This window comes from Haliotis rubra, unplaced genomic scaffold (genome assembly GCF_003918875.1).
Source record: "Haliotis rubra isolate DU_JTF1 unplaced genomic scaffold, ASM391887v1 Scf310, whole genome shotgun sequence".
In the NCBI taxonomy this organism is placed as follows: Eukaryota; Metazoa; Mollusca; class Gastropoda; order Lepetellida; family Haliotidae; genus Haliotis; species Haliotis rubra.
This window is the reverse complement of record NW_025766981.1, coordinates 57101-68654: the sequence shown is the minus strand read 5'-3', so window position 1 is coordinate 68654 and position 11554 is coordinate 57101. Positions and strand designations below refer to the sequence as shown.

The 11554-nt window shown below is 36.5% G+C and overlaps 1 protein-coding gene across 1 annotated transcript in view; it reads right to left on the bottom strand.

The window, feature by feature from the left end:
• Positions 1 to 8099: 8099 nt before the first annotated feature.
• The window catches only part of LOC124283159 (N-acetylgalactosaminyltransferase 7-like), a 28925-nt gene continuing 25470 nt past the window's right edge, over positions 8100 to 11554 (bottom strand). Inside the window, 4 exon segments of the mRNA XM_046719186.1 lie at positions 8100 to 8920; positions 9746 to 9871; positions 10354 to 10455; positions 11102 to 11323. Of these exon segments, the coding sequence (XP_046575142.1) occupies positions 8774 to 8920; positions 9746 to 9871; positions 10354 to 10455; positions 11102 to 11323 (597 nt within the window). The 3' untranslated portion in view covers positions 8100 to 8773.

Here is an 11554-nt window from a genome sequence, read left to right as displayed (position 1 = left end):
GTGACGAGTCAACGCTTTAACCACTAGGCAAACCCCACCGCCCCCTTTTGCAGTAAGCAGTATACACAACTTTCGTCGTGACAGCAGATATTTTGACAGTAGTGAGTGAGTGAGTTTAGTTTTACACCGCACTCAGCAGTATTCCAGGTATATGGCGGCGGTTTAAATAATCGAGTCTGGACCAGACAATCCAGTGATCAACAGCATGAGCATCGATCTGCACAATTGGGAACCGATGACATGTGTCAACCAAGCCAGCGAGCCTGACCACCCGATCCCGTTAGTCGCCTCTTACGACAAGCATGGGTTACTGAAGGTTCATTCTTACCCGGACCTTCACGGGTTATCTTGACAGTAGCATTCTGTTTATGACTGGGGATAAATCAGGGACATTTTATCCATGAAGTAAAGGGAAAGAGACATCGTGTTTAATTTCTTTTATTTACAAATATATCCTCATATAAAAGACATATACTGTGTACAAATCACTCTTGAACTAGACACATCCATAATACATATATCCCCCTTATACCAACATCTATTATTTGTGCCATCAGTACAGTCACATGCAAAGGCTGAAGTACCTGTAATTTAGAAATTCAGAAGACATAAAGAATCTGCATAAAGTCATATATTTAAGGAGCAGCAACTTTACTGGCCAAATGATGACTGATATAGTTTGGTTTAGTAAGCTGGCATTTGCACAGCTTTAAACAGTATTTCAGTGAGTGAGTTTAGTTTTACGCCGCTTTAGCAAAATTCCAGCAAATATCAGGCGGGGGACACCAGAAATGGGCTTCACACATTGTACCCATGTGGGGAATCGAACCCGGGTTTTCAGCGTAACGAGCGAACGCTTTAACCACTAGGCTACCCCACCGCCCAGTATTTCAGTTAGTCCTTGCCATAACAAGTGAGTGAGTGAGTATGGTATTGCGTTTCATTTTGAAGATACAGAAATGTCTGCATTTTTGTGGGCAATCAAACAGAGAATACAGCAGCTATAATGTTGTTTATCAGTTCATTTGATATTGCCTCAAATAGATTGAGAATGTTAATGAAGAGAGGTAAAGAGTCTGAATATATATGAAATAATCCAACCATCTTTCTCAACCAAACATATATATGACATAAATGTACCATGAATGTATCCCTGACAAACCACTTGAGCATTTCTTTTTATTCAAAGAAGCCGTCACCTGATTCTCTAAGAACAAAATGTAACCCACGACTGAACCATTCCACATTGTACACAAACATCGTTGTGACTTGTATCATGTCTACATACAATATGCAAATTATTATTATACATCATAATCTAGCACTAAGACAGTATCTGGCACTCGGTAGAAAAAGTCAAAATCTGGTAAATATACACATGTAAGTTATTTGTTGGAATATCACTTATGAGAAAATCTAATAAATAGATAAATTTACAAAATTAAAGGAGTTAAAAAATGGAAAATGTTTGCTTACTCCATACAAATGACTGACTGACTGACTGAGTTTGGTTTTACGCCGCTTTTAGCAATATTCCAGCTACATCACGGCGGGGGAACACCAGAAATGGGCTTCACACATTGTACCCATGTGGGGATTCGAACCCAGGTCTTCGGCGTGACGAGCCAACGCTTTAACCACTAGGCTACCCCACGGCCCCCCATACAAATGAAAAATATTTAAATATTGTGACTAAGGCATATGAAGTAAATAATGTCTGGTCAGAAATCAAAATAACAAACTCAAGGTCTGCAACAAGATAAAGACGTAAGTCTAACAAATGTCAGAGTACACACTAAAGGAACAAAAACCTAACATTTACCCAAAAGTATTGGATACTTTAATATAAACACATATAAACCATTGCCCACAAAGCTCCCTCCACTGTAGCTGTTTAAGGCAGACATCAGCCTGTTTATACAAAGCTCTTCAAGTGAACATGCTATACAAGCTGGAAGTGAACATGATTTTAAGCAGCTTCCAGTGAATATGATATACACTGTGCCCACATTCACATTCATCTTGACATATGTGTATTAATATATAGTTTCAAAGAAATCTTTTGGTTGGCGTCTTTTTAACGCCGCACTCAGAAATATTTCAGCTATATGGCGCCGGTCTGTAAATAATCAAGTCTGGACCAGACAATCCAGTGATCAACAGCATGAGCATCGATCTACACAATTTGGATGCGATGACATGATAAATCTGAATCTAAACATGTTTCAAATATTTTAATGTTGATAAATGTGTAAGAATCTACACTGGTTGACCCATACAAAAGTAACAAAGTTGATCATGCTATATCGTTATTAGTAAATTGTCAAACTTAATCATCTTCCAAATGAGCCTTGACATCAAAATTCCATTTCTTCAATGAACCTGTATATACTGGTATAGCTCCAAATGGAAATGACACAAAAACTCCACATGAATATGGTATATAGTTCACATGAACATGCCATAGATGGCAATGAATATGATAGACTCAGATCAGAGGAAATTTAAATTGATATACACTGCTTCAAATGTGCCTGTACTGTACATACATCTTCAAATGAATATGATAACACAGTCTAAATGAATATTATTTACTTTAATTTGCATGTACAAGCCATACCATACCATGGCAAAATGATACATTTTCGCTACAGTGAATAGAAGGCATTATCTCTATGCACACTGAAGTAATGGGCTATCACACAAGCACTGACTAGTCAAACTGATATTACTGCTAATGAATATTGATGACAGCAGTAATTGATCAGAGTATTTATTATAAATAATGTGTTAATATTTAAATATTAATATTTTACTAAATATTTTTCATGGCACATAATGGAAATTAATGAACAAATATTAAACTATGACACGTCATTTAACCTATAGTTGATCTTTTAATCAAATTTGACCACTTACTGGGTGACAAAGTAAAAACAAAACTTTACACTATGTAATAAATAGACATACTTTTATATAAAACAGAGGTGCTCTATAAACGATATATTTTTTTCATAAATATCTGATCTCTCATCTGGTTTGATTTCATAAAATATAAACATAATTTGAATATTTATTCAGGGTAAAAACAGTACTAAATTATACATATATTCTGAACACAAAAAGGATCATGAATATTTTGGGAGGCCTGTTTTGGTAGTGAAGACCATGCACACAATTAAAAAAATCTATCCCATGAAACATTCATGATCCCAACATTTTTCTAGTCGGTATATCTGATTAATCATCATTTCTGGCACAGTGCACGCTGATGAATTTTCCCAAGTAGAAGCAAAGAGAAAAATGTGGATAGTATGGCTGATAAATAAAAGAAAAACAGCAACAATCTATGCCTGAAAGCACTTATTTTATAGAAATAGAACACTGTATAGAAAATGGTATGAGCAAATTTGAGGTGCCATGAGGACAGTAGCATGACATCATCATCATCATCATCATCATGGCTGCTGGTGACATCTTGTGTCAACAATAATGTCATAACAACAACAACAACGGTAAAGAAGTAAACTTAAAAATGCTTCATTTCATTTCTCTGAACCAAAGTATGTTTACCCTTGAGGTCAATAACAAAGTTTTTTTTAAATTAAACCTTTGCAACATTTTGTAAAAATAAATGTCATATTCGTCACAAAATCATAAAGATTTGATTATCAATACTAAATCATAACAGATGATTTGATTGATTATCAATACTAAATCATAACAGATGATTTGATAGATTATTTATATTAAATCATAACAGATAATTTGATTGATTATTTATACTAAATCATAACAGATAATTTGATTGATTATCAATACTAAATCATAACAGATGATTTGATAGATTATTTATATTAAATCATAACAGATAATTTGATTGATTATTTATACTAAATCATAAAAAAATGATTTGACTGATTATTTATATTTAATCATAATAGATGATTTGATTGACATATCTGAGTATTGTTGTGAACTATGGCACTCAATTAGAATGTTTCAAATGTAAAAAAAACCTTGACAAAACAACTGACACAAAAACAGACTAAATTCATAGGAATATATCCATTCAAAAGAATGGCATATATCATTGACGTCTGTCAAGAACTCATACAGTTCATCAAATAATTAGGGGTGATTTTGATGCACATTGCAAAGAAACAACAGGTATATAGACATGCAGCGTTTGATTTGATTAGATCTTTAGCATCCTAAATTTAATCAAAACCATGGGTGAGTATGGTTTTATGTGACCTTTTGCAATATTCTACCAATATCATGGTGGGGACACCAGAAATATGCTTCACACATTGAACCCACATAGAGAATTGAATTTTGGCATGACAAGGGCATGCTCTAACCACTAGCTAGGGTACCCCACCCAAAGAAGTTCTTGTATGAAGCAAGAAGCAATCTATAGGAAACAGATACTGTTCACTGAGAAGTAAAGCTTCCTTGACAGTTAGGTGAAAAGAGGGAAGGTTGATTAGCGACAACAATTGGAAACACCTGAAATAATTTCAGAGTAACGTCTTCGGAAAGTTCAAAACATGTCACACACGGCCCTATGAAAATACAGAGACCATGGTTACAGAAATATACACAAGTTGAATATTCCCGATCAAAACAAAAGCACAAATTGCTAAGCTGCGTCAATCTCATCAGGTGCTTTCCACATTCCCTTGTCCTTCATCATGGCCTTTGTTCCACCTTCACTTCTACAACTACAACTGGCATCTGTGCAACAGCCTTGAAACTGACATCTTTACATGATATTTTAGCTGTATGAATCAGTGTTGCGGTTCGACGATGGTTCTAGTGATGAATGTATGGCAGATAAAACAATACTCATTCAATACACTCTCATAATGCAGGCAGGGCAATTATATGTTGTAATTTTACATAATAAAAATTAACAAGCATAATTAAAGCATGTGGTAAATCATTTAAGAACGAAACAGAATGCACATCAAGAATGTCATATTTTCTCAAATTTTGTGTATGGTTACAAATGAACAGGAATAAACTCCTTTTTTAAACCTCCATGTTATAAACACTGGAGTTTTTATCCCCTAATTCTATGTAACAGAAAATTGTTTACCAATGACTGACTGACTGAGTTTGGTTTTACGCCGCTTTTAGCAATATTCCAGCAACATCACGGCGGGGGGACACCAGAAATGGGCTTCACATATTGTACCCATGTGGGGATTCGAACCCGGGTCTTCAGCGTGACGAGCCAACGCTTTTAACCACTAGGCTACCCCACCGCCCCATTTACCAATGACAAGTGTAATGAATGGTCAGGATGATGCTGAATGACTTCTGTGCCAAGTTGGTCCAAATGATGGAAATTTCTTAAACACTACCTCAATCTTCACAGGTATGACCACATCCTTTTCATATTGTTTAAATGACTTCACCAACAGAATTATGAAAGAATGTCATGCCATATTTCCTGGGCCACCATGAAGACGATGAAACACAGAACAACCTGGTAGAGATGTGCACACATAAACAAACACATGCTTTCTACAATCATGCACTACACACGATCATTAACTAAACACCCATTAATATATCATGCAAAATGCCAAACAGAATAGCGACAGAAGCAAAACTGACCTTACATGTTGTGACTATATATTTCACATTTTGTGCAACTAACATCTCACACATGGTTTCAGAGGCTGAATGGAAACATCAAAGGGAGCTATCGACATGGTCACTGATCAATGTCATCATCTCAACAAAGAAATCAAACCTTACCTAGATATATATGTACACATGGGAGAGTAGGTCTACAGTTACAAATAATGGTACAATGTACACAATCACGATAAAACTCCAAAATGCCAGGAAATGTGATGCCAAGGAAATTGAATAACTGATCATTACCATGTATCCCAACATAAATGAATGGCTTTGATTTTATGCTACTTTTAACAATATTTCAGAGCAGGCAACACAAAGATTTGAAATGTGGGGCCGTAAACATCAGGGTCCACCCAACTACATCCTTCCATTGCGACTAGGTAAACAGATGAAGCAGTCATACCCCATTTCCCTATGATAGATTTCAACATCTTTACATAAATGATTGACTTTGATGTTATGCTGCTTTTAACAATATTTCGCAGCAGGCGACACAAAGATTTGAAAATATGGTGTTCTAATTGACAAAGAGGTCTGTAAACATCTTCATCTACCCGACTGCATCCATCCCACACCACCAGACAAACTGATGCAGCAGACATACCCCATTTCACTGATAGATTTCAAGGTCTTTACGTAAATGATTTCAAATGATTTTATGCTTTTAACAATATTTTAACAAATATGGTGTTCAGATTAACAAACGGGGCTTTAAACACCAGAATCCACCAAGTTGCACCCCTAAATCTTCACCAGACAAACTGACGTAGCATCTATCCCATTTCACTGTGATAGATTTCAATGTGGGACTCTTAGCACTAAAGTGAGAGAAAACATGAATTTACACATCCTGGACAAGGTTTCAACATAAATCAAAATCTCAGCTATCGAATCACATCATACTGCACCTGGAACCATGGTCCTCTCTGTCATAAGATTACAATTAAACAGGATTCAGACCTCGAAGCATGAAACATCTTGACATAACTGGCAGTCTATAGATATCACAAGTATTTTAACACAACACATGATATATTATGTAAACCATTATAAACATACAAATGAATGGACACAATATCAGTTATTTCCATGCATACCATAAGAGTATTTCGAGTGTGACCGATTGGAGAACTAAAACCACAGTACCATATTTCAACCTAATCATTATTTATTATAATTCTGTTGAAAAAATGAATAGACGTACACACTGAGACAAAAACAAACTCAGGTCTTTTGATGAATGAACTAGTTACATGTTTAAGTGTGACAAATATTCTTGACAAATAAATAAGATGATCAATACGTTATTATTTACATTTATAGGTTTAAAGTGTGTTTAAGATAATATTTTAAATTAACAAAATGGACATGGGATGAAAATATCATGACTGGGGCGCTGGCTACTGATAAACACAGAAGAAGGATTCGTTGTCACTGGTCATGTACAGTATTTAGTGTGAATACGCACTACCACCTCACAGTTGCATATAAAGTACTTGCATTTTGATTTCAGTGACGTACAACCCTCATTATATACATTTCCCACAGGAATGGATTGTAACACATAGATACAAAGACACAGGACTATGGAGGAACTGAACACTGCAATCGGCATGTTCTCAAGAGTAATATCACAAATGTGAATTTACCATCAAAATTTCAAGAGAAAAAGAAGAAATTTAAACAACAGGTTAAGGCCAGACCAATTTTATTTCTTGTTTTACGGATTTTTAGTCCTCAGAAAACCTAAAGGCAGGAAGGGAAAAAAATAAAAATAAAATCACCACTCAAAGTAATATTCCTTCTAAATACTCAAAGTATGTTACCTTTGGCAATTTATGAAGTGTATATGGGGCAAAAAACAATCTAAAAACAAAATTTCTTGTATGTTTACAATTCTGGGCAATAAAAACATTAGGATTTTATTTTTTGAGCGGGGAAAATTAATTTATATTTTTTTCGGATTCTTGAAAAAATACGACAGGCGGATCCATAAAACAAGAAATTAAATTGGTCATGCCTAAAGAATAAAAAATTACAAGTTTAAGGCTTGTAAAGCTTCTCTATGTTTGAACAGAAAATCTGAACACCCAATATTACCTCTGAATGCCACTGATGTCAATCAGATAACAACAATGCATCAGTCAAACAGTTAACTTTCAAGCAAAATTTAAATGATTAAGTTTTTTAAAGATAGATATGTTATATTATCCGAAACAAACCTAAAGTAATGTGTATTGTCCTCGGCACTATTTTCATGTTATCAGGGATACAAGGCGTTATTCCTACCCTTGAACATACAACAATGACCACAACAATGAAGAAAGTATTTAGAAAGGTATCCTTGGTTTACTCTCTCTGACATTACAAAACTCAAGCTGGCACTTGGTCCTTGAATCCTGACTGGCAGGAGGACAAAGAATACTGTGTTTGAATTTAAGGAAAAAAGAATTGCAAAAAGAATTTCATTTTAGAACAAAATAGCTTTCTTACCAAGTTGCCAGCCAGACGCGCTCAGCTTGAAGTCCTTGAAAATCCCTGCCTACTGAAAGCCTAGCTTGTCAAAAGGATCTTCACTTACATCAATTAATGAGATAATAAAGAACATGACGAACAACTGCCAGTCAAAAAGAAAGAAATGCATGACAAATGTGTTAGTTATGTGTTGAGTATATCTTTAGGCTTCATCTTGTATATCAGTGACAGAGACTGAATTTTTTCAGGGTTATACTTTCATTTCAGTGACGTTGAAAATCAAAATGAATTCTCCATGTCTGTATAATTCTCTTTCTTTCTGATTCTGTCGCAAGTTTCAGATCTCACCTAAAAACCTATCTCTTCAAGAGCACCTATTACATTGTACTAACTTTTCAAACCCACAATGTACTTTTGCTGTAAAGTACCCTCTAATTTTTATTATAGCGCCATAAGCATGCACACGTGCATTAGAAATGTCCATTATTATTATTATTATTACATATAACCTTGACTTTCAGGCTACAGTGTTGCAGCTATTAATGGTGGATATACCCCTCTCCCTGAGAAGATGAAAGTTGACAGATGGCTGACACTATTGATGGCTATATACAGCAGGAAAATCCTCGTCTCGAGTTCGTCACCTCTTGTCCTTCCAAGGGAATATTTCATTGACAATAAACTGCTGATTCTTGGATGCAGGGTCACATGGCTGTAAATGTAGCCTCTCATCTTTGCCGATCTCCACACATTTGCTGACCAGGATATTTTTAATGGCATAAGAGTTCTGAAAGGAGAAGGTGATCAACTGTCAACAGTACAGTGGTTGTGATCCAGTTTGGTTTGGTTGGTTTGTTGTTTAACGCCACACTCAGCAATATTCCAGCTATATAACAGAGGTCTGCAAATGATCCAGTGATCAACAGCATGAGCATCGATCTATGTAATTGGGATACAATGACATGTGTGAAGCAATTCAGCAAGCCTGACCACCCCATCCTGTTAGTCAGCTCTTACGACAGCATGGCTGCTGAAGACCAAATCCTCTCGGGTGTTATCAAGATCCAGTTGGGATCTTTTAGCACTACTCCAGCAATATCAGGAGGTAGCAGAAATGGGCATCACACATTACACCCATGGGGAAATGAACTCAGGTGTTTGGTGCGACGAGAAGACGCTTTTACCCCACATGCCATCAAAAGTACAGAAAACTAGTATGAATCAACTTTATCCTACAGCATGTCACAGTACCATTCCATAAACTGATAATATCGCTTAGGTGATCATAACTCCTGGGCCTAGATTTTCGAAGCTCTCTTAGCGCTAAGATAGTCGTAAGTTAATGTTAATGTATGGCACTTACGACTATCTTAGCGCTAAGAGAGCTTTGAAAATCTAGGCCCTGAACTTTAACATAAGCTTAAGATGATCATAGCGCTAAGATCGCTTTGTGTATTTAACACACAGTCATATGAAAAAAATGAGCATTCTTTAACTTCTCATACATGATGTGACAACTCTATTGAAACATTTTATGACTTGGTTGAGTATTGTTTCATTATCTATAAGAAGCAGTTCTCCAATGCTGATGCTCCCCATAACAGTGGCCTACCTCGTCATAGTCCCATGGTCCGGTAGGCTGTACATCACAGTAATGAATGTGGAGAGTGTCACCATTTGGAGACTCGATACATCGCTCTCCATACCCAATCTGACCCTTGGTATTAAGGCGATACAGCTGGGAAAAACAGGCAAAAAGATTAGCTATACGAATGAAATTGATAGAGTCATGGATGCAGACACCTTAAACTATCAAAATAAGAGATTGCCGATCTTGAGCAAATTCACAGGCACTAAAATATACTTTGGTTCCAACAATGCAATTCAGTAATGTTGAAATCCTACACAGTCAATACACAATATGAGTACACACGTACATACTGGTATTTTAGGATAGACTGTGTTGAAATATTTGTCCAATTCAACAGCAAGCTTACTGAACAAGTTAAATTTGTTGTCAGAAATCAAGTGGCAGTAAGCACACTTCATTCAAATGTTGATGAAACTGAACTTTTCAATTATCAGCAATTATATCCTCCCTTTTCATTGCTGTTTGTTTCATACCATATGAAACTCACAACACCATAGGTTATCACAGCCTTTCATACTTCCTTGCACCCACAACATCTGAATTATCTGGAGAGGCATGAGTGTTCCTACCTGGTTTCCGCCCCCGTGATGACAGTAGTACACCCCAATGGGACCTCCATTCACACCCTGGCCCACAGTGTCCCAGCATCGGTTCCCTTGCTTCTCCTTGAACTGTAAAGCAAGGATCACATGTTATAGGACAAATGTACACAAGAGTCATAGGACTTGCTTCTCCTTGAACTGTAAAGCAAGGATCACATGTTATAGGACAAATGTACACAAGAGTCATAGGACTTGCTTCTCCTTGAACTGTAAAGCAAGGATCACATGTTATAGGACAAATGTACACAAGAGTCATAGGACTTGCTTCTTGAACTGAACAGGAAGGATTAAATGTTATAGTATCAGAATATACATCACTTATAAAAGGCCTTCTTTCTTCTTGAACTGCACAGAAGGATTAAATGTTAAAGGCCTTGCTTGTCCATCAACTGTACAAGAAGCAGTGCATGTTATAGGACTACAGTACACATCAGTTGCAGAAAGCCTTGCTTCTCCTTGAACTCTACCAGATTAGATGCTATAGGAGTACTGTATACATCACTTATTAAAGGCCCTGCTTCTTCTTGAACTGAACTGAAACAATGACAGGATTAAAATAACATTAGATTAGGTTAGGTTAGCAACACTAATAGAATATCACAGATGTAACCATGGTAATTGTGCCCATGTGGGGAATCGAACCCTTCTAATTTTAAGGTTGTCAACCTACCTCTGTAACCAATGACAGGCTATTTTAATTTTAATGTCAACCTACCTCTCCCCAGGCTTTGTTTGGTGGCGGTGGAGGGAACCGGTCATACACCTCATATGCCACATTGTCCATGAACCACTTGAAGCTCTTACACTTCTTCTCCTTCTTGAACTCCAGCTGCTTGGTGAGGTCACCCACCGGATAGCCACGGATGGTGGGCTCGCGCGTGTAGAAGTACTCTCGGAACTCAGGGTCCAGCCATACCTCCACCACTCGCATGTAGTTCTGTGGGTGGGAACCAACAGTTATTTGTTAGCAGCATTTAGAGGCTCACAATAAGGTGATTTGAAACTAAAAATATCTGTCAGGCTTACAAGCTTTACGTCACTCATTAAAATATGAGAGAGAGAATGCTGGTTTTATACATGTATTACTAAAAAATATTTCACATTCATCTTGGCAGACTGAAAATAATAGTGTTGGTTGGTTTGTTGTTTAATGCCACACTCAGCAATA